Source organism: Pelophylax lessonae (genome assembly GCF_965119305.1).
Source record: "Pelophylax lessonae genome assembly, chromosome: 2".
NCBI classification, from domain to species: domain Eukaryota; kingdom Metazoa; phylum Chordata; class Amphibia; order Anura; family Ranidae; genus Pelophylax; species Pelophylax lessonae.
The window spans coordinates 262,977,098-263,001,481 of NC_138769.1; the positions used below are offsets into that span (position 1 = coordinate 262,977,098).

General features: G+C 42.9%; 1 protein-coding gene across 1 annotated transcript in view; it reads right to left on the reverse strand.

Moving 5' to 3' along the window:
* The window catches only part of CDK18 (cyclin dependent kinase 18), a 327,716-nt gene that overhangs the window by 11,776 nt on the left and 291,556 nt on the right, over positions 1-24,384 (reverse strand). The window contains exons 10-13 of the mRNA XM_082245560.1: positions 24,170-24,290; positions 16,479-16,576; positions 10,378-10,483; positions 6,520-6,562 (exon numbers count right to left, since the gene is read on the reverse strand). Of these exons, the coding sequence (XP_082101686.1) occupies positions 6,520-6,562; positions 10,378-10,483; positions 16,479-16,576; positions 24,170-24,290 (368 nt within the window). The remainder of the gene's footprint in view (positions 1-6,519; positions 6,563-10,377; positions 10,484-16,478; positions 16,577-24,169; positions 24,291-24,384) is intronic.

Sequence of the window (24,384 nt, forward strand, 5' to 3'; positions counted from 1 at the left end):
AAAACTTGAACAGCTACTGGAAAGGTAAAATTAAGCTGTGCTAAATAAAATGTTTACGTTAGTATTTTGACTGTAATACTGATTTGCTGACTTCAAGATTTTTCGATTCAATGACATGGAGCAAGTAGGTAGCAACTGAAGTTAGCACCTGATCTCATGTAATACTTAGCTCCTTTTAGTAACTGATGTGTTTAAAAAAATTGGATTAACATGAAAAATAGACACCTAGCTTGGTCAACAGTAATCTACACATATCTCTCAGGCCAGTATTAACCAAAAGATCAATGGTGTCAGGGGAACGTATCTAAGAGGCAGAAATTGCTCATTGCTCAAGGAACCCCTAGCAACCTCTGGAGGAGCCCTAGGGTTCCATGGAACCCTGATTGAGAACCACTGGTCTAGAGAGCTGCAAAAAAATGGATTTTTGTTGTACCGTGAAATCCTTTTCTCTGATGTTCATTGACGGACACAGCTCCATATCTTCTTTGACCCTTGGGTTATGCTGCCCTCTACAGGAGTAGGACACTAGGCAGAAAATAATTGACTACGCCTATAGGGCAGTCCTAGGGGGTATACTCCCACTTCCTGCTAAAGGACTTCAGTTTTGTAACAAGCAGTAGAAGAATATATAAACCAACTCAACAGAGGGGTGGGTGCTGTGTCCATCAATGAACATCAGAAAAAAGGATATTACGGTAAGACAAAAATCCAGTTTTCTCTTTCGTTCATTGACGGACACAGCTCCATATCTTCTTTGACACTTGGGATGTCCCAAAGCACTGTCAAAATTAGGGGTGGGAAAAAACGTACTTCCCAAAAAGGCTAAACGTAGCCAACCAGGTAACACAGGAGCTCACCTGGCAAAAAAAAATTCCCCCTCAAGAGGCTTAAGCCTCTCCAACAGCGGCCTGCAAAACTTTGCAGCCAAAAGCAGCATCCGTAGATGCGAATACATCCACCTTGTAAAATTTTTGTGAAGGTGTGCACAGACGACCAGGTGGCCGCCTTGCAAACCTGGACCACTGACGCCCGATGACGAAAGGCCCAGGAGGCATTAAGCGCCCTCGTAGAATGTGCTGTAACAGGGAAAGGAGGAACCTAAACCTTAATGGAGTAGGCCTGCAACACTGTATGACTGATCCATCTGGAAATGGTCGCAGCAGATGTGGCCTGCCCCTTACGAGATCCATCCATAAAGACAAACAAGGCATCCGATTTTCAAAGTGACTCAGTTGCCGCCAGGTACACCCTGATTGCCCGAACCACATCCAATGAATGTAAGGCAATCTCCTTAGGGTGCTTAGGCTTAGGACATAAGGAAGGCAACACAATGTCTTCATTTAAGTGGAAACCAGAGGTGACTGTAGAAAAGAATGAGTGGCAGGGAGGTAGCACCACTTTGTCCCTGTGAACCACCAGGTAAGGTGACCGACAGGACAACGCAGCCAGCTCTGACACCCTGCGTGCAGAAGTAATAGCCTCCAAGAAGGCCAGCTTCTGTGTCAAAGTAAGCAGAGGAAGATCACAAATATTTTCAAAAGGTGGTTTCTGAAGTACCGACAGTACCAGATTGAGGTCCCACGGAGGCAACGGAGACCTTACTGGGGGAGCCAGGTTTTGTACCCCCTGAACGAAAGTGTGAACCAAGGTATTTGTGGTCAATGGGCATTGGTAGAAAATTGCCAGGGTGGAAATCTGGCCCTTGATGATGCCCTGGGCCAAACGCTGATCTACACCTCTTTGGAGAAACTCCAAGAGACAAGACACCGAAAAGGAACGGGGGGAAGCTTCTCGAGATTCACACCAAGCAATATACGCCTTCCAGACACAATGATAAATCTTCCTAGAAGTAGATTTTCTAGCTTTTAACAGCGTAGCAATTACCGATTCCGACAACCCTCTGTCCTTCAGCACCTGGCTGTCGTTAAAGCCAGCGACCGTAAAGCAGGATGGAAGATCGGTCCTTGAGCCAAAAGATCTTCTCTGAGAGGGAGTTTCCTCGGACAGTGGTGACCAGTCTTAATAGAATAGATCTGCTTACCAGGACCGGCGAGACCAGTCTGGGGCCACCAGAATGACTAGAATCCCTTCTGCCTCGATTCTGCTCAGAAGTCTCGGCAGATGTTTCAGTGTAGGAAAAGCATACATTAGACGATACTGGCTCCAAGGGGCCACCAGAGCATCTGTGGCATTGGCCAGAGGATCCGGGGGGCTTGCCGCAAACCTCTGAAACTTCCGGTTGAGACGAGAGGCAAACAGGTCCACATCCGGAGTCCCCCACCGGAGACACAGTTGTTGAAACACCTCCGGGTGGAGAGGCCCTGATCAAGCACGTACCGACTAAGGTAGTCCGCCTGCCAAATTTCCACCCCTGCAATATGCACAGCAGAGAGGGCTGTGACAAAGTGTTCTGCCCACCTTAGAACGCCGGCCACTTCTGTGGCTGCTAGGGCACTTTTGGTTCCCCTTTGATGATTGACAAATGCCACAGCCGTGCCGTTGTCCGATTGAATCCTTACTGGGCGCCCCTGCAGACGATCCGTCCACAGGGACAGGCATAGCTCGATCGCCCAAATTTCCAGGATGTTAATCGGCAGACTGGACTCCTGCAGGGTCCAAACTCCCTGGGCACAATTCATGGCCAAAACGCCTCCCCACCCGGACAGGCTGGCACCTGTGGTTACCACCATCCAGAAAAGGGGAAGAAAGGATTTTCCCTGTCGAAGCGCCGAGGAGCAGAGCCACCATATCAGGGACCCCCTCGTACCCTGGCTCAACAGGATCGGATTGTCTAGGGACTGTGGATTCTTGTTCCATTTGGCAAGAATCTCCCTTTGCAGAGGTCTGGTATGGAACTGAGCAAACAGAACCGCCTCGAAGGTGGGGACCATCAAGCCCAGCACTCGCATGCAAGTCCTGAGAGATGACCGCCGGTTGGACAACAGGAGCCGAACTGCATCCTGCAACTTCTGGAAATTTTCTTCTGGAAGAAACACCCAGGCTGAGGATGAATTCAGAGTCAGGCCCAGATAGTCCAGTTTGTTGGAGAGAATCAGAGTCGATTTTTGAAAATTCAGTTTCCAGCCGGACACTTGCAAGGTTCGCACAGTGATATCCAGATTGTCTTTTAAGGGAATCTGAGATTCTGCTTGCAGAAGAAGGTCGTCGAGGTACCCCAGTACTGCAACCCCCCTCTGCCTGAGCAAGGCTAACACTGGGGCCAAAACTTTTGTGAACACCCGAGGAGCTAAGGCGAGACCAAAGGGTAACGTCAAGAATTGATAACGCTCCTCGCCCACAGCAAAGCTGAGAAAATGCTGATGCCCGACATATATTGGAATATGAAGATAAGCATCCTTGATATCGATAGAGGCTAGAAAATCCCCTTGATGAAGCAATGCCACTACTATGTAAATGGACTCCATCTGAAATTTCTAAACCCACACAAAGCAGTTCAAGGCCTTGAGATCCAGGATTGCATTGTATGCCCTCTAGTCCTCATGCAATCCTTCCGACTGAATAGCTTTTTTTATGCTGAGATCACCATTAAGATATTTATAAATTGCTATCATGTCCCCTCTCAGGCGTCTCTTCTCCAGGGAGAATAAATCAAGCGATTGCAGGCGCTTTTCATTATTAAGGTCCTCCATTCCCCTAATTAGTTTAGTTGCCCCTCTCTGGACTTTCTCCAGCTCCAACAGGTTAACCTAAGGACCGCCAGCAAAATCTAGAAAAAAAAATGGCTGTGCAAATTCCCCCCATGGTTGCACCAGTGGCACCACGGGTCCCAGCGCACCAAACACACTGATGTAGCAGAAAAAGGGAGCTTTGTACACCCACAGGGACTCACCACCACCGACTCAGGAGGGACACAAAGCGCCAAGCTGCATGCCGTGCAGTGATCAGACAGAAAGAGGAGATGCAGGCACTGACACTAGAGGCCCACCCCCGATTCACCGCTCCACAGCCTGCAAAAAACAGCCGCTGCATTGAAATCAATGGCAAACTACCAAAACATGGCCGCCGAGCTACACAAACATGGTTACCAATACTGAGGGCAGCCATCCATGGCAAAATGAAGAGGGGAGAAGCGCTCTAAGTGCAGACAATTTATTGCAGATAACAAGGCAGGTGATATACACTCACTAGACATGAAGACTGAAAAGCTGTATGTGTCAAAGCAATCCTGCAGCCATCCTCTGGAGGGTGTCCTCTGGTCACAGGAAGCCGTATGCAGTACTGTCACTGGCGGTGGGAGGGAAGAAAGCCGGCTGTCTCCCACAACATCAGCGGTGAGCGGTCAAGCGGCTCGGATCTGCGGTTCCGTGTTGCGAGTGATGGATGGAGGCACTCTCACCCACAGGGATGGTGGGATCTGTCCGATGTGTTACGGCATGCACGACGCGTTTCTGAGCATGCGCGGGGTCCTCTGCACCCGGCGCGCTCTTTCATCAGGTGCTCCTCCACTTAGAGCGCTTCTCCCCTCTTCTTTTTGTCTGTACAGATTCTTCCTCCTCATCTGTGGAAGAGCAGCTCAGTGCCCACGGACTTTATCCCTTTTAGGATCATCAACCTATTTATGGTATCCCATTGTCCCCTATTGTATGGTACCATTTTATGCCTATGTCCATTTGCAGCTACAACCTTTTTTATTGCCTGTGTTTTTTTTTTTTTTTTCCCCTTCCCTCCCCTCCCCCCCTCCCTGGATTCAGCTGCTTATTAGTTCTGTTCATCCACCCTTCATATGCTGGAGGTCTTCGTAGCGCTCTGTGTTTTGTTTTTTATCCATGGCAAAATGGCAGCGCCACTCGACTCCCGAGACCCCCAGATACATTAAGCTAGCAAGGGGGTCCCTGGCATCACCCACTTAACACTCCAACACATGTATAGCAGCATGGCCACCCCGGCGGTGGACTAAGGGGGAGCTAGGTGAGGGTGAATTGGAGGTATTCCGCAGAGGGACCCCAATAGTGAGGGGGAGAGCTATGTGGGAGGAAGGACACATGGGGGACCTAACAACCCAGAAAGGGGCCCACGTCCACCCCGAGAAATCACCAGGGGGGGGGACACTACTCACCACACCTTAGAACCACTCCGGGCAGACCACCGCACCATCTTGGAATGGGTGTGCTGCAGACCAGAGGTACGCTGCGACTCAGGTTGTGACCAGGGTCATGACCAGGGCTATGTGTCCTCACGAGACGTTTAACTTGCTGCCCAGCACCTGTCCAGTGGGGCTATGTCACGGCCAACCTAGCGCCGGACTGAGGTCGGGTTGCGCTCGCTGGCCATACTGGGAAGCCTGTAAAAATCCAGGATATCCAGTGCGTCGCCAAGTCCAGCAGCTGATTGTAGTTCTCACTGGAACAAGCTTAAATTGCAGTTCACGCAGGAACAGAAAATAATAAAAGAAAAAAAACTTGGTTTAAAAAGGAAAAAATGCTAGGACCTGAGATCCCAGCAAGGAACTAGGTCCTTACTCCTGACTAGGCAGAAAAAAACTGAAGTCCTATAGCAGGAAGTGGGAGTATACCCCCTAGGACTGCCCTATAGGCATAGAAAATTGTTTTCCGTCTAGTGTCCTACTCCTGTAGGGGGCAGCATAACCCAAGGGTCAAAAAGATATGGAGATGTGTCCATCAATGAACAAAAAAGAGAAAGAGTAGTTTTAATCTACCCAATCCTCCACTCCCCTGGCAAAAGGCGATCTACTCTACTCCCCTAGAACTGTCCCTCCACATCCTCTCAGCCAATGCAGGGCGATGGACTGCTGGAGCACCGGAGAGAAGAGGCTAGGGGACCAGTCTTACAGATGGGAGGGAGGGTGCTGGAGCCCTAGACCTCAACCAGCCTCTAACCCTTGCAGTGCAGGGGCAGCCCAACTGCAAGGGAGGATTTCTCATTGGAGTTCAGAGGTAAGCTATACATTTTACAATTACATTAAAGTGTATCTAAAGCCAAACCTTTTGTTTAGGTTATTTTTTACTGGGGAAAATTCCCTTTACTTGTTGCATTGGAAGCAATAGAAAACAGCAAATGAGAGGAAATCACTGTAAATTAAATATAACTTTCAACTTAGAGAGCTGTCATAGAAATAGGTATCTTCAATGAATGATTTCCTAAAAAATTTTGTCTAAAATTTAAAATTTCCTATCGCTGTTACAAGGGTAAGCAGGAAAAATAGAAGGGTGACTCCCCCCAGCAGACAGCAAAATAAACTTGAAAAAGATGGGGATTTTCTAAAACTGGAGAGTGTCAAATCTTGTGCAACTTTGCATAGAAATCAGCTTCCAGGTTTTGTCAAAGCTTAATTGAACAAGCTGAAGTTAGAAGCTGATTAGCTACCATGCGCAGCTTCACCAGATTTTGGGTGCTCTAATTTTAGTAAATCCCCCACCCAAAGTTTCTAATCCTTCCCTCCTCTATCCAAAACTAAAAAAAATGCCTTTACAACCTATACACTTTAAAATAAATAATATGTATATCAATACAGCTCTTAGTACCATATAAAATACATACCAACAACAGGCTGTGTAGAAGATCGATCCCCTCAGAATCAAGTCTGAAACAGACATAAGGTTCTACTGTTATTGTCAAGAACAAAGACACAATGGGGTTAATTTACTAAAAGCACATAGACTGCACTTGGAAGTACAGTTTCACTCTGCAAGTGCAATTGCTCAAGAGCTTAGTAAACAAGGGGAAGCTCTGCTAACTTCCATTATCCCCCTTTCCGCCACTGGGCTCAAAGGGAAGGGCCCCCCTGTCCCCTGGATGGGGCCCTTCCCTTTGAGCCCAGTGGCGGAATGCCAGGGCCGATCACTAGTGCGACGTTTGTGTGGTAGTTCTGCCACTGGTGTCAGTAGTTTTTAATTTTTATTAAATATTTCTACCATTTGTTTTTTCATTTTTAATTTACAATATTATTTTTTTTTAATTTTTATTTTGGGAACCCCGCTGGGGAGGCTTTGGTGAAATGTCAGAAGTCTAAACAGACCTCTGATGTTCCATCTTTGGGACAGAGAAAGGAGATGGGGGACACGACCCTCCATCTCCTTCTCTGCAGCCTCAGCTGCACAGAATAATTGAATAGGAATAGCCCTGTACAGATCTTCCCATTCATTCACATACTGAAGCATTGTAAACACAGTTTGCTATGTTTCAGTTATGAATTGACAGAGTCAGTGATCGGTTGGGAGAGAGGAGGGGGGGACCTTGCAGAGTTGTAGGGACAGGGAAAGGGGGCAGGAGAGGGCATGGAGAGCACACAGGGGGGCTGGAGAGCAGCTGCAAAGAAGGAGCTTTGGGGGCGGCTGCATATAAAGGAACCAATCTCTTCATTCCCCAACCCCGCTTCTCCTCCTCTCCTTCCTACGGGCATTCAGCGGCTTCAGGAGGAAAATGGAGAGATGGGTTCCTCTATGCTGGTGTTTCTCAATCTTTTTCTAGTCAGGGCACTCTTGAAAGTATTTTTAGTCCAGAGGCACCCCAGTCTAAGGCTTGGTTCACATTACCCCGTGTCACAGAATACACGCAAATTTACATGTGTTCTTGACATGCAGACAATCATGCAGGGGTGTCATTTATCATTATGGTACCCCTACGCATTGGCAAACATTGTGCATTTTCAGTGCAGCGCAATTAAAGGAAAAAAAAAAGATAAGGGATTTTTTTCCATGTGATTCTGTGGGGCAGCCCACTGGAATTAATTTGCTGCACCATAAGCAGCACACAGCTGCACAGATGTAAATTACGGGCTTGTTCACATGTGAGGATGAGAGGTAGTAAAAGCACACACTTTAGCTGTGTTTTTACTTCCCCCAACTGTTCCTCCTGTAGCTGCAAAGGAAGCAGCTGGGAGTGTACACATGCTGTGGCTGCGGCTGGAAGTATCCCCTAGGTGAATGGGGCTGGACTACAAGCACCCCGCAATTGTGCATTGCACACAGTTGCAGCATAGTGATGATGCATTTAGAGGATTAAAATAGGCGGTGAAGTGGCAACATAATGCCTTTTTACTGCCTGTCAAATGCCTCTGAAAAACGATCTGAGCATGGATAGCTTTTCAGAGGAACAGCATTTTCTTGCTGGTACTATGAACAAGCAGTAAAAAAAAAAAAATCAGTTCAGATTGTACACAACAGGATTAAAAGTAATGTGCATACAAAAACACACACGTGTAAACACAAAAGTACCCACATACACACACATTAAAAATACATAATTATAAGCACACACACATAATACATACACATATACAAATATACACACACATATATATATATATATATATAAGCATACACATATGTACACACATATATAAACACACACATATAAATGCCCATATCCATACACATATAAACAGACACACACATATACATACATACACACACACATATAAATACACACACATGCATGCGCACACCTATATAAATGCACATATGCACACACATTTAAACACACACACATACATACATATAAAAATTTGGTTAGTGGGCATGGATGAGGAGGGGGGGAATGGGCTGTCATTTACAACTGTGTATACACTAACATGTGTGACTCTATAGTCACACGGGCTGCTCAGATGTGTGTAAGAAGGAAATGCTCGGGGTATAAAATACACTAAACACTGAGCATGTGCACTTGCTGCCAACACTGCTCTGCAAAATCCCCAACTGCAATGGGCATACGGACAGAAGGGGGAGACAGGGAATCAGGTTTTTTTCAGAATACAGAAAACTAACTCCATAATGACTGAGTTAGTATGTAATACAGCATTTATTGATAGTTTTTAACCACTTGCCGACTGCCGCACGACTATTTACAGCGGCAGTCAGCCCCTCACAGGCAAAGTGATGTAGGGCTACGTCGCTAGCCTGTGAGGCTCTAGGGGGCGGGAGCGCCGCGATTGTCCGGTACACTCGCGATTGTCCGGTACAGAAGGAGAAAGGCAGGCGGCTAATGTAAACAAAGCCGCCTGTCATTCTCCCCTGTGTAGGTGCATAGATCATACGGTCCTGCTATGTAGGATCGTATATATCTCTGTAGTTACACAAACAGCCACATCCCTTTACAGTTAGAAGCACGCCCCTAGGGACACACTTAACCCCTGCTTCTCCAATAAAGTTAACCCCTTCCCTGCCAGTGTCATTTTTACAGTAACAGTGCATATGTATAGCACTGATTACTGTAGTAATGTCACTGGTACCCCCAAAAGTGTCAAAAATGTCAGTCAAGGGTCCGATCTGTCTGCCGCAATGTCGCAGTCCCGCAAAAAAAAAAAAATCGCAGATCGCCGCCATTACTAGTTAAAAAAAATAAATAAAAATGACAAAAATCTTTCCCTTAGTTAGTAAACGCAATAACTTTTGCGCAAACCAATCAAAATACGCTTATTGCGATTTTTTTTTTACCAAACATATGTACAAGAAAACAAATTGGCCTAAAATGTTAAAAGATTTAGATTTTTACATTTTGGGGGGGGGGGGGGATTTCATATAAAAAAAATGTGAAAAATATTGTTATTTTTGCAAAATTGTCGCTGTTTTTTTGTTTATAGCGCATGATCAAAAAATTGCACAGGTGATCAAATACCACCAAAAGAAAGCTCTGCTTGTGGGAAAAAAAGGACTTCAATTTCATTTGGGTACAGCGTCGCACAACCGCGCAATTGTCCATTAAAATCACGCAGTGCCGAATCGCAAAATAGGGCCTGGTCAGGAAGAGGGTAAAATCTTCCGGGGCTTAAGTGGTTAAAGATGTGGGTTTAATGACACTTTAAACTATAAAAGGGTGTGTTCAAAAGAAACAAATGACAGCATGAGTGTAGACTATTTTTTTTATTTATGCATGTTATGTTCTGATCATGGTTAACAGCAAAATGTAAAATTTTCCAGGAGCCATACCTAATATTTTAATAATATTTTAAAAGTATGTACAGTTACAGTTAGTACATTACTGTACAGAAACAAGATTGTTAATAAATCCTAATTACATTGTTGATTAATTTGCTGCCCTGCTTTACAGGATTACATTTTATGACAAAGTCTTAAATACAGGTAGACTATTTTTTGGGTGAACATGTGTGGTTATCAACAGTAATATACACTGATAAAGACTCCTAAACAACCCTTGATCATATAAATTTAGAAAAGTTGTTGTGGCAGGCAAATTATTATGTCTGATCATGGATATGGGCAGCTATTGCTTCTGTATCTTTTTTTTCCCAGTACTTCCTACATACTCCATGAAATACCACATACCACTCTCACTTGTGCAGACTTTTCCTAGATCTTTAGGCTAGGTGAGATTGGCTAGTAGGCTAAGGAAAGAGATATCACTAAAAAGAAAAGAAGTCTATTTATAGGTGTCATTTACCTTGGTATTTGGCTTTTCAAGGGTTGTGGTCGGTACTGTGGGAATCCATATGCTTTGAACTCACTGTTAGAAGTAATTCCAGGCCACGTCTCCTCTGTGGGTGTTCCTAATAAGAAGGAGATGTGGATTATTTATGAAAAAAATTGGATGAAAGTTGTTTTACCTCAAAGTAGGATAATAAATTACAAATATTTCCATGAAATCACATACAATACGTAGTTTTATCAGACTACTATATTTAGTATTTGACTAATCCACAGTAAGAGCTGCGGAAATGTGGAATAAACTCCCTTCAGAGGTGGTTCTGGCTAGCTTAGTAGATTGCTTTAAAAAAGGCCTGGATTTTTTCCTGGGTGTACATAATATAACTGGGTACTAATATGTATAGGTAAAGTTATGTATAGGTTATGTATATGTATAGGTGTGATAAAAGCAAATGTTAATTTGCTAATGTCAAACAACTGAGTACTCTGCTTCCTGAGCCCACCCTTTTTTGAAGCCTATTAGAGCCTCTGGCTCTAATCAGGTGATTAAAAAAATAAACCCTGATTTGAATCCATGCATCCGGCGCCCTGCATGTAGATTAAGGGACCGGATGCATGGATGGGGGGCAGCGCCCCTGCGCCCCTAATGGATGGGCAGCCACTGTCCGATTGCCTCTCGGGGGATCAGGAAGGAATTTTTTCCCCTGCTGTAGTAAATTGGATCATGCTTTGCTGGGGTTTTTTGCCTTCCTCTGGATCAACTGTGGGCATAGGATTTTGCATATGGGATTGTATGGTTGTGTTTTCTTTTTTGTTTTTTATTGGTTGAGCTAGATAGACTATGTAACCAAATTCTAACAGCTAGACAACAACCAGCTGGTAAGCCAGAACACTATAGCGAACCCCAGCGAAATTGGAGTAGGTCAGCGTGACATTTTTGAGCTTGATATGTTTTGTGATGTCTCGCTTCCTCAGGAGCTTATTTATTACAATACATCTACAATTTAATGAGGGCACGGCAACATTCGTCAATATATGTGGTAAGGCATAAGGTATAGCTGATAGCTATGCCAATTCCGAAGTTCTTATGTTTGGGGTGGCCAGCAAGGAAGCTATTTGCTTGGGTTATAGTAGTATAGATAACAGTATACACCAATATTCTACTGGAGGGTAAAGGTAGCAAAATCACAGAACACATACTGTACATGAGTGTCACTAGATTACAGTAAGGCTCTCCATTGGTGCAAATATCGCAGAGGTCTCTAAGGAACAATCGGTTCCGGCCCTGAAGCAAGGTGAATAACGTTGGTGGTGTCTGACATATCGCACGTGCTATATATTTTACCGAAAATGCATAACTGTTGCAAAGGCATTTATAGGGTAACAAAAGCTGTGTTTAGTTAAATAGCTGAAGTTAGGTAATCATGCAGTGTTTTGCATATGTACATATTTGGTGTACAGAAATATTCAGATTTAATATATAGTATTTACAACTTTTGTTTATCAAGTCAAGGCTGAAATTGAAATTCATGTATAAAAATTTCAGAGTAAAAAGTCTTCCTACACTGCCACCCTGTGGACGAAAGGTATACAAGTGCTCATGGTGGAAATTGTACTAACTACCTCTACATCTTATACATTTTGTTTTGGAGTTCTTCAAACTTTGACTTTTGATAGTGGTTTTGATGTGTATTGCTTGTTTGTACTGTCCATCGTGTTTGTGTGTATTGTTCTTTGTCAACTTTCAGGAAATTCGGTAAATGCTCAAGCTTGGAGCTTGTTGAGAAATGCCATAACTTCATATGCAGCTTTATTCCACATTTACTTTCCATGAAAAGGAAGCCTTTTTAATTTCTTCCAATGAAGCTGTTTCAGGCTGTGGTGCTCTACGAACTATATACAGTGCATCCGGAAAGTATTTACAGTGCTTCACTTTTTCCACATTTTGTTATAGTACAGCCTTATTCCAAATAGGATTAAATTCATTATTTCCCTCAAAATTCTACAAACATTACCCCCATAATGACAAATGTGAAAGAAGTTTGTTTAAAATCTTTGCTAATGTATTAAAAATAAAAAAAATCTCATGTACATAAGTATTCACAGCCATTGCTCAATACTTTGTTGAAGCACCTTTGACACCAATTACAGCCTCAAATCCATTTGGGTATGATACTTCAAGCTCGGTACACCAATTTTTGGGCAGTTTCTCCCATTCTTCTTTGCAGGACCTCTCAAGCTCCATCAGATTGGATAGGGAGCGTCAGTGCACAGATATTTTTAGATCTCTCCAGAGATGTTCAATTATGTTCAAGTCTGAGCCACTTAAGCACCTTCACAGAGTTGTCCCGTAGCCACTTTGTTATCTTGGCTGTGTGCTTAGGGTCATTGTCCTGTTGGAAGATAAACCTTCGCCCCAGTCTGAGGTCCAGAGCGCTCTGGAGCAGCTTCTCATCAAGGATGTCTCTGTACATTGCTGCATTCGTCTTTCCCTTGATCCTGACTAGACAGTTCTTGCTGCTAAAAAACAAGCATGATGCTGATACCACCATGCTTCACTGTAGGGATGCTATTGGCCAGTTGATGAGCGGTGCCCGGTTTCCTTCAGACATGGCGCTTGGCATTCAGGTCAAAGAGTTCAATCTTTGTTTCATCAGACCAGAGAATTTTGTTTCTCATTGTCTGGGAGTCCTTCAGGTTTTTATATCTGGATTCCGGGGAGGAAGAAGGGCTAATCAGTGTCCTAGATGACCGTATCCGGTCATTCGTAGCAGACACTGGAAGTGCTATCCTAATAACAAATAAAAAGGCAGAAGTGACGGCGCGGGCACCCTCCTATCTCGGTCGATGCCCCGTTGGGGGAAACAAGTCATAGAGGAGGCGCAGCACCGTCACAGCCAACAGCTGCGGTCCTGACTAGACAGTTCTTGCTGCTAAAAAACAAGCATGATGCTGATATCACTATGCTTCACTGTAGGGATGCTATTGGCCAGGTGATGAGCGGTGCCTGGTTTCCTTCAGACATGGCGCTTGGCATTCAGGTCAAAGAGTTCAATATTTGTTTCATCAGACCAGAGAATTTTGTTTCTCATTGTCTGGGAGTCCTTCAGGTTTTTATATCTGGATTCCGGGGAGGAAGAAGGGCAAATCAGTGTCCTAGATGACCGTATCAGGTCATTCGTAGCAGACACTGGAAGTGCTATTCTAATAACAAATAAAAAGGCGGAAGTGACGGCGCAGGCACCCTCCTATCTCGGTGGATGCCCCGTCGGGGGAAACGCGTCATAGAGGAGGCGCCGCACCGTCACAACCAACAGCTGCGGTCCGCACTGCAGGCAGCCGCAAGCACTTGATTGATTCAAGCCGGTCTTTGTCCTATATATGTAAATGCAACTCTGTTTTTACTAATAAAGTAATTGGGATAATGCACTATTGGCTACTTTTTTATCCTGATATCTGCATGAGCATATCTGCGGGGGAGAGTAAGAAGAGGAGAGAGATTATAAGATCCTGGCATTCCTTGTAACCATGGTGGGGAAGACCCTGTAATAAGAGTTTACACACGCCGGTGTATATTTACACCTGGTAAGAGGCCACTATATCTGTTTTCAGTATAAGAGGTGTACAGGTGTGTAATCTTTCCTTCATGGTACCGGGGTGCTATCACTTCAAAGTGTTATACATTCCGCCAACCCATCCCTATCTGCTGGTAAGAGGTTAATCCTGAAGGTGGTGGGAACCCTATGTGTGTCACTGTGCACTTCATTGGATTTTCAACGTTTGGATTTGTTTACTACTGGAGTTTTTCACACTGACTTTTATTTGTATTTAAAAGTACGACTTTTATTTGTTGGATTTATACACACAATTGTATTTGATTTATTTGATTTTTCACATAATTCGTGATTGCTAAAACACTATTGTACAGTATATTCATTGGAATCACATATATGTTATTTAGCACTATATTTGTTTAGTGCGCCAGACCTAAATTATTTTACAACTATTTTCCAAATCAGGTAATTGGATCTTTGGTAGCAGCTTCACGTTTATTTATCAGCGCACCCATTTCACCTTTAAAGGAAAGAAACTCGATCTTGTAACCGGATCAACTTGTGGATCCATCTGTCTTGAATGAAAGAGGTCCACGGTTCCGGAAAGAAGCAAAGGTATCCCCCCACCTCATGTATGGGTGAGGGCACACCTTCAGCCAGAGGAGGTCTTGTCTGCGGGGACAGCGGAACCCGCTTTTAAATTCCCAATCCAGGGTCTCTTGGAACCTCCCGAGAAGACATGGGAAGGTTTTGATCCCTTGTCCTGCACCCCGCGGAACGAAAGGGTCGCTTGTGGGCAGAGAAGACAGGACCGCGCTTGTGACGAGGCTCTGCTTTTTGTAACCTGCAGAAGCAGGGTGCTCTTGCCTTCTCTTCCATGGAAGCTCTGAACAAGCGGTCCCCAACGAAGTTGAAATCTGTCAGCACTTTTTTGGAGGCCTGGTCAGCAGACCAGCATTTCAACCAAATCATGCGGTGCAGAGTCACTGCTGTCACAGACACCCTGCAGGCTAAAGAGGCCATGTTCAGGGAGGCATCAGAGATATACTGCAACCCCTGTATCAACTGGTCCGTCAGCTCCGCCAGCTCAGGAGGATGCTGACCCCCTTCCAAATCCTGATGCAGGAGTTTTGCCCATTCTGTCAAGGTCTGAGAGACCAGGGTTATGGCAACACTGACCCTAAATTGAACCTGCCATGGTAAAAAGGTAGCGGACCAGAGATTAAGCCTTCCTGTCTACAGGGTCTTTATTTAACCTGGAAACCTGGGAATCCACCACCAGTGGAACAGTCAGTTTCTTTAGGAGAGACTCTTCAAATGGATATCTCCTAGCGAAATGCTTAGGTATCCCAACCAAGCATTTCGGGGAACCCCACTGACTAACAGTGACCTCGTCAAAATAGGCAGGAAAGGGGAATTCCTTAGTCACCTTGGATGGTTTGCGAGTGCCAAATTGCACCGGCGCGGCCGATGCAGCATTAGCTGTGTCCTCCTCCATTTTTAAAGTTCCCACACTGATACAATCAGTGCTTCCACAAGTGCCTTTTCCTGCACAGATGTAGTGGAAGAGGAATCATCCTCACTGTCAGAGCACTCGAAGTGCATGGACGCAGACCCCGTGGGGTGAATTTTGCTGATTCATTCTAGATTTCCAGATTCTGTAGTTTGCATTTAGGTGAGCTGTGTTTTAGGCACTAGGAGGCCCTAGAAAATTTTTCGCTGTTTGCACTTACCTTTGACTTATTCCAGGTATCAACTGGGCAAGCATCAGGTTTTATAACAAGGGTCTCACAGGTGTCTGGGAGACCACTGAGTAGCAGTGCTGCTATATGGAAGTATTTCATTTCTTCTTGTATAGCTTGAACCATTTCTAGAGTACATCTTATATAGATATGCATGTGCTTATCTTTCATTAGCTTAGTTTGGTATAGTTTTCTCTCTAGTGTACTTTCTGTAGCTCCTCCCACATTTATTTTGTGGTTTTACACCTGCCCACAATTAAATCATCGTTTATGCTCAGTCATATATTATTCTGAGCTTTTTGAGCTTTCCCTGTTCACTGGTCTATAGGTTCAATCTGGACATCATCATTTTAAATTTCCACAACTGGTAGTTGTGGTTTGTCAGAATAAAAACTGAGAAATTTGTTGAACAACTGCTAGTAGCCATCATATTTGCTTGACCTTTTTCTTTTGCAGAGACTATTTTGCTGTAACTGAGCTATATCTGTAGCAGTATTTAGTATTTTGGCTGTGGCTGGGTCCATGGCCTGTTGGAATCCTGGTACAGATATGACTCTTAACTGTCAAGCTGGTGTTGGACACATGGTTGAGCCCTTTTGTGTTATTGAAAACAAGTAGAACACACAGGGACAGAAATAGCATCATAGCCATGTGGTTCCACTTAAAAGAACAATACATTAAACATAATACTACCACCTAGCGACAGAAATACTAATCACAGTATAACAGGTTGAGAATAGTTGATTTGCACCTGCACCTTTTTAAACATCATGCTAACACTGTAAATATTAAATAATTTAAAAAAAAAACTTCCGACTCACCAAGAAGTCTAAAAATTAAATGCAGTTCCTCCTTTACTGTAGAACCAGGAAACATTGGCCGTCCAGTGGCCATTTCATACAAAATACAACCAACTCCCCTATAAAGAAAGATCAGATTGTGTAAACCTGGGTAAAACGATTTATTCTTTACCACACATTTGCCTTAGAAGTACATTTATACTGTTTTTATAATAATATTTGATGTGGACATTAAAGAAAGAAAAAACAAAAAAGTGAAATAACCAAAGAAGACTGCACATGGCAGAACTGACAATGAAAACATATTTTGGATTTAAGGTCTCATGCACACAGGGCGTTTGAAAAAACGAGCTGCAAAGCCAGTTCTGACGGCAGGAAAAAGTAGCTGTAAAAACATGCTTTTAGAAATGTTTTGTACGGGCGTCAATGCGCGTTTTAGCCACGTTTAGCAGCCTTTCTCTGCTCTCTTCTATTTTCCAACCTCAAATCTAGTTACTACAGCTTAAAAACGTCTGACGTGGCCTAAAGCTGTATGCAGCCTTTAGCAGCGTCAGGAGTTTTTACAGCCTAACGCTGCTGCTCCAGAACGCACTGGCCCTGAGTTTTTTTTACAGCTTAAAATTGCCTATGCCACTTTAGGCTCCTAAAAGCCTGTGTGTGCATGAGGCCATAGAATAACATGGAGGGGCATTTTTAAGCTGAAAAAAAAAAAAAACGCTTGACGCTTCTAATAGCACGCCCTGTGTGCATGAGGCCTTACAATCATAATTCTGCAGATATGTTGTTTTATTATAGACATGGAAAATAATCAGTTGTCACACTGCATTGATTTAGAGCTAATATTTCTGTCCCCCCATAGTAAATAAATAGAGTGATTAAAAAAAAAAAAAAAAAAAAAGGGTAAGATTATGTGTTCCCATGTTGGCGAAGCTAAAGAGTGAGTTTGAGGTATCTCGTGTGTTAACCCTTTCACTACTGAAGACATAAGCGCTACAGTGGAGCAGAGCTGCTTGCAGCTGGGTGGCTCAGTAACCCTTACAGTGGCTGCATTTCCTCAGGCACTTCATGAGCGATCATTAACTTCTGGCAATGGGGCACCCGAGACTGCTAAAAAATGAATAGCAAGTTGCTGATTGCAGCCATTTATAAAAAAAATGTGACTTCTCATGTTAACTGATCTCCTTCAATTTGTGAATAAATATGAGGGGCCGTACTGAGGGGGTACTGTGAGTAAACCAAGGGCATATTAGTACTGAGGGGATTCCTGTTACTTCTCAAACTGTTCAGGGCAAACAAATAGAGATTACAATAAAATACATCAATTAAAATTAACTTAAATACATAAAAAAAAAAAAAAAACACATTTTCGATTATCCCTATTATGTTAGAGGGAAACGTCCTACAGGAGTAGTGATGAGACCCACTGCACATCTTGCTCCATGTATACGTTCCTTGAACAACTGTAATTGTACATATGTAGTTCTCAGCTGATTAGCAATTCCTCATTTATACTCCACGCTCGGCGTCGGACTCATATGTTCCCTTGCCGAGCGTGGAGCAACATCTATCCTGATATTGCATTCATTTTGCCAAGATTGGATTTGAAAAGGTATTTCTATATTTCTTAGACATATTTTACCCTTTTTGATTGTTGTTTTTGGGATCTCCATTCCTGTTGGCTCCTCTGCTCTTAAGTAGTTGTAATGTTCACTTAGAGAAAAAAGAACCAAACCCCCCCCCCCCCTCTCTTTATTAAATTACTCAATAACTAATCTATTTGGCTATATATCTATAAGCATTGGAGCCTCCAGGATGATTCCCTCACCTCAGAGAGCCTGTAGCTCCTATATGGGTAGTAGCTCTCTGGTGAGATTAACCCCTAGGTGTCTTGTGTGTCCCCTGACTTGTTCATATGACACACTATTTACCATATACTCCTTTTCTTTTTTTCTTCTTTACTTTAGCTTTTTGCCCAGCAGGATTGCCTCTTTTTGGGATCTCAGCTGTCCCCACCCAGACCCACACAGTTGTCTGGTAGCAAGCAACCTTGATTTAACTTCAATTCTACAAATCAAAAAATTCTCCTTCTGTATGAAGCCAACCCCATCGAATTTAATCGGCTTACCATAGACCCACGCTGGCATTGTCGATGTTCTGTTTTTAGCCTTGCAGGCAGGCACTCTTTCTTTAACCATTACAGTGAAACATGTAAGTGCAATTTTTAACTTTAATTTTTTTTTTTTGACTTGATTATCTTTTCTTGCCAGATTGACTTTGCAAATATGTATAATATGTACATTTACACTGATTGTTTACAGACCACCCTCCCAAGGCACCCCTGAAGAAGGAGTGTTTCTCCGAAACGCGTCGGGTGTTTACATGGGGGTCCTATGGTGGATGTTCAACCCTGTAATGTGATGTATAATTTTGCTTGCCTCTGCTTTTATCTTTTATATATTTTGTATAAACAATTTCAATAAAGCTACATTTTTGTATTCTTACCTATGTGTAATTTCTGAAATATCAGTGCCTTTAAAGTCCCACCCACAGGGGAACCCTTTTGTTTTTGATCTTGAACAACTGTAAATACTTCTGTGAGAGATGTCAGCAAGTTGTTTGGAATCCCAGATTCTGGATCTATTGAAGCAACTGGCAACAGTGAGGAGCATCAGCAACATCAATAGGAGTGTGAACCCTACCCCCCCAGGTGCTGGCTGGGGCCAGTATAGAGGAAGGTAGTGATATGAAAGTGCAGGCGACAGTGGTAACTAGATGGGTAACAGTTAAAATGCGGGGTAGAGGGAAGAGTGTTGGAGAGGCTAGTCCTGGGTTGATACATCCCAACAAATATGCCCGGTTGCTTGATGTTGACGATTTCGACTCAGGTGCTGACTACCTCTCCTTGCTGCCAGGGGAACAACTAATGTAGTAATACCAACCTAATCGCTCTCTTCGTTCCTCTCAAAACCTCCTACTCTCTAGCCCCCTCGTCACCTCCTCCCATGCTCGCCTCCAGGACTTTTCCAGAACCTCTCCAATCCTATGGAACTCCTATCTGTGCGATTATCTCCCACTCTTTTAGCTTTTAGGCGATCTCTGAAAACCCTCCTTTGCAGAGAAGCCTATCCTACAGACCCTAATAAATGTACCTCCATTTTCTCTATCAACCCATCCCACACAGTTATTGCCTTTTGTTTTACTTTATCCTCCCTTCTAGATTGTAAGCTCTAACGAGCAGGGCCCTCTATTTCCTCCTGTTCTGAACTGTATTGTAATTGTATTGTCTTCCCTCAAATTGTAAAGCGCTGCGCAAACTGTTGGCGCTATATAAATCCTGTATAATAATAATAATCTAGTAAGAAGGGGGGCAAAAGTATAACAACCAAGGATAGACAGATACAGGTGGCAGGGGGCTCAATCATTTGAAGGACAGATAGGGAAATCTGTCACAAAGACCATGATCACAGAACAGTATGTTGGTTTGCCAGGCGTGGGGTTAGGCACATTGTAGGTTGGGCGGACTGATTGTTGGGTGGAGCTGGGGAGGACCCAGCTGTCATGGTACAGTACATATTGGTACAAAAGACAAAGTCAGAGGAAGATAGAGTGTCCTTAAAAAATTATTTCAGGGACTTAGGTGGTCTATTAATGAAAGGGACCTCCAAGGTAGTATTCTTAGAAATAATGGCTGTACCTCAAACCACACCAGAGAGGCAGCAGGAGCTTAGGGAACTTAACAAGTGACTGAAGAACTGGTTAAGAAGGAGGGTTTTGGGTTCAGAGAACTGGGCTTACTTTGCGATTGGTTACCAACTCTACAGCAGGGAGGAACTGCAGCTAAGAGGGGAGGGTGCAGATCTGTTGGGGAAGAAGATGTCTAGAAGGTTGGAGGAACTTTTAAACTATGGTGTTGAGGGTAGGGATCAGTAAAAGGTTATACAGTGTAGTGAGCAAGGTTCTGGTGTACAGATGAGGACAAAGTTGGGGGGCTAAAACCAGATGATAGTGCAATTAATATACCAAGGATCAATTCTCATAGGCTGGATGAATCTTGCTGTAACCTAGGGGTGAACATGGATAAAATGATATGCGTGTGTACAAAATTAAAAGGCATGTGCAAAAATGCTAGTAGTATGGTTAATTAAATGGAATAACTAGTAGTTTTGTTATGTGAAGAGAATTTTGACTTTGTGGGAATATCAGAAATCTGGTTTGAAAGCCCACGTGACTGGCTTGTGACTGTCCACGGGTAGTCAATGTATCGAAGGGTAAGGGTAGGTAGAGGAGGGTTAAGGGTGTGCATTGTCAAGAGTGATTTGATGGTAAATATGAGGGATGACTTTACCAACGGGGCTAGTGAGGAGGTGGACTCTTTTTGGCTGGAGCTTTAAGGGAACAAAACAAATGATAAATTCATTGTGGGTGCATGTTATAGGCCCCCTAAAGGTAAAGAGGAGGAGAAAACCAATCTTCTTTCACAGTTAGAGATTGGGGTGAGGAAGGGCAATGTTATAATTCTGGGGGAGTTCAACTATCCTGATATTAAGTGGGGAGAAAGAATTGCTCACTCAACTAAGGCTCGTCATTTCTTGAATGTAATGCAGGACAATTTTATAAGTGAAATGGTAGCGGCCTAAACTATAAAGAATGCTCTGCTGGACCTATTAACTACAAACAACACAGAGCTGATTGCAGATGTGAAAGTAAGGATTAACTTAAAGTGTTACTAAACCCAGAACCCTGCATTCACTATATATGGTCTCCCACAGTACACAAAACATGGAAATGCAATCATTATAATAAATATAAACTGCTGAATACCTTTTCTCATCAGCAGTATATAGCAGTCGTATGCCTTCTATCAGTGCTTGGTTAAAGCTTGTAGGAGGAGTTTTCTTTTTCCTATGACTGTCCTATGAGGCTGCAGGACCCCTGACCTCTGTCTGGACAGTGCTGATTGGCCCTGTGCAGATCACATGCACACTACAAAGAAAAAAAAACTCTCTAGCAGTACGCACCCCAATCAGCATGTGTAGAGTGCCCACAAGCCTCTTTATTATCAGAAGATGAATTTGGGACAGTGGAAGAAGGGGAGGAGCAGAGAAGACAGGATCAAACACCCTTTTTACACAATGCGTAGGATTAACCCCTTAGGTACCACAGTGAGTATAACAAGCATGCCTTACTGCATATTCAAACTGATTTTACTGTTGTGGGTTTAGTAACACATTACTAAATAGCGATTACAGAGTAAATATGTTTGCCATAAATTATAGGAAAATGAGACAGAAAGGTAGGACAAAAACACTCTATTTTAAAAAAAAAAAATCAACTTTATTAAGCTGTCCTCTATACTACATGACACTAAATAGGATAAAATTCATGAAACAAACAACATTGAAGATAAGTGGATATAATAAACAATTACATTAGTCAGTGCATTTCAATTGGCAATATATATAAAAAAGAACCAATAAACCTGGGTGACTATTACCAACATAAAAAAAGCATATAAATGAGAAAAAAACTGCTCTTTAAAAATATAAGAGGTCATCTTCGGCATTCCAAAACTTTAAAGAATGAAATAAAAAATGCATGAGTGCGATCAGGGCAGCTAAAATAGTTTATGAGATAATGATTGTTGAGGAGAGTATACAAAAAATGTTTTTTCAAATATATTAATATTAAAAAGGTCAAAACATACTGGTCCCATTAAAAATGATCAGGGGAAGCTGGTCACAAGTGACAGGGAGAAGGTAACTGTAATAAATACGTACATTCTTCTCTTCCACATATACGAAGAAAACAGAAGGGGTATAATAAACAAGACAGTGAGATTATTGACAATATACTGAATGTGCTGACAGAGACCAGTTTTCAAAAAAGATAAGAAAAACTTAACGTGAAAAAATCACTAGGACCAGATGGCTTACACCTAAAACTTCACAAAAAACTTGAACATGTTATAGCCAGACTTTTATTTCTAAATTTTAAGATTAGCTTACTGACTGGATTGGTACTATCTGATTGGCGAATAGCAAACATGCTACCAATATTCAAAGAAGGACAGAGCCTGGAAACCAGTCAGCCTAACATCAATAGTATGGAAACTATTGGAAGGAATAATAAGGGACCGTATCCAAGAATTTACTGATTAAAATAGTATCATTAGAAGTAACTAGCATAGATTTATGAAAGACTAATCTTTCCAAACCAGCCTTTTAACATTCTATGAGGAGGTGAGCTGTAGTTTAGATAGAGAAAGGCCAGTAACGCATAACTGTTTACTGTACAAATTAAACTCATTAGGCATTGATAAAAATCGTACCTGGATAGAAAACTGGTTGCAGGAGCTCATCCAGGGAGTGGTGGTTAATGGCATATTTTCTGAATGGTCTAGAGTTGTAAGTGGGGCACCCCAGGACTCTGTTCTGGGAAAAATTCTATTTAACTTGTTCTTAAACTAAATATAAGTTGGAATATATCATTCAATCTTAGTGTTTACAGATGATACGTGCCCCCGCGAGTGCGCAAGCGCGGCAAGAGTGGGACGACGCCATATGAAGTTGTTCCAGAACAAAAAAGCACCCGGCCCGCCGTAATTTGTCTATACGACAGGCCGGAGGTGGTTAACTTATACTCCACTGTCACATTTGGTACTTTTTTTTTTGGGGGGGGGAGGGGTTTTGACAGGTACCTGCTCCTCCTTCCTGGTAAGATCACTGTGTCATGTGCGGCCCCTCCTCCTTCCCCCCGCTGCCTTCTGGGACCTGTGTGTTTCCGAAAAGACAACGGAGCCACTGCGAAAGTGCAGCGTGACTTGCGCATGTGCAGGAGGAAACCAGCTACGGCTATGAAGCCTGAATGCTTCACTGCCGGTTTCCATTACTTGCGATGCCGGCCCCTGCACCCGAAGCCAATGTACGAACAGGCCTGGGGTGCTGACATTGCGGAATCCCTGGACAGGTAAGTGTCCTTATATGAAAAGTTAGCAGCTACTGTATTTGTAACTGCTGACTTAATTTTTTTTTCTTTTTACAGGCTGGAACTCTGCTTTAATAGGAAATATAATCACAATATACAAATCTTTTCATGGGGACCCTAGCATTGGGAGGAAACTATTTAACCTAGGGCCTCTAAAGAAGACACACGGCCAATAAAGCTGGACAAAAAGCAGTTCAGTCAAAAAATGCGTAAGGGGTTCTTTACTGTTCGAACAGTATGTAGAACTCCCTTCCACAGTAGGAATTTTTTAAGTTATGTTGTGTTTGGGTGTACTGATAATGACTTTAGTGTATTTTTAGCAGAAGCATTGTTTTGATAAACATTTGCACAACTATCTTGGTGCTTATAAAATCAGTAGCAATATCTTTCTTTTTATTCTATTAGTCCTATATTTTCAGAAAATGTATGGTTTGGGGGTATTTTACAAACTGAAAGCTGTAAGTGAAAAATTTTAAAAGAAAAACTCAAAATTGAAAAAATAGTTTGAAAAATATGGAGAGCAGGGGCCAGAAGTGAAAGGGTTAATCTGATTTCTAGCTCCGTATTAATCAGCAATTGGTTCCATAACAGATTATATAATGAAAATGAAACATTTTTTTAAAAAAAGGGAGCACATTCACATGTTGGGAAATAAAAAAGAATGGTTTATTTTAGGGAATAAATAGTTTTGTGCTAGGAGCAAAACGGAGTCACCGATATTCACTCACCACATATCGATAGGTGTGCCATATTCTGTTGATCCCAGCAGGACATCTGGTGGTCGGTACCATAATGTTACTACTTCATTGGAATAGGTTTTGGTGGGTACAGATTTAGCTCTTGCAAGACCTACATATGAAGCATAACAAAAGAAAATTACATTGTAATACCAAGGGCTTTTTTTCTCAGAGAATAGATGCAGGAACCCTTCTGGGTCACTTGT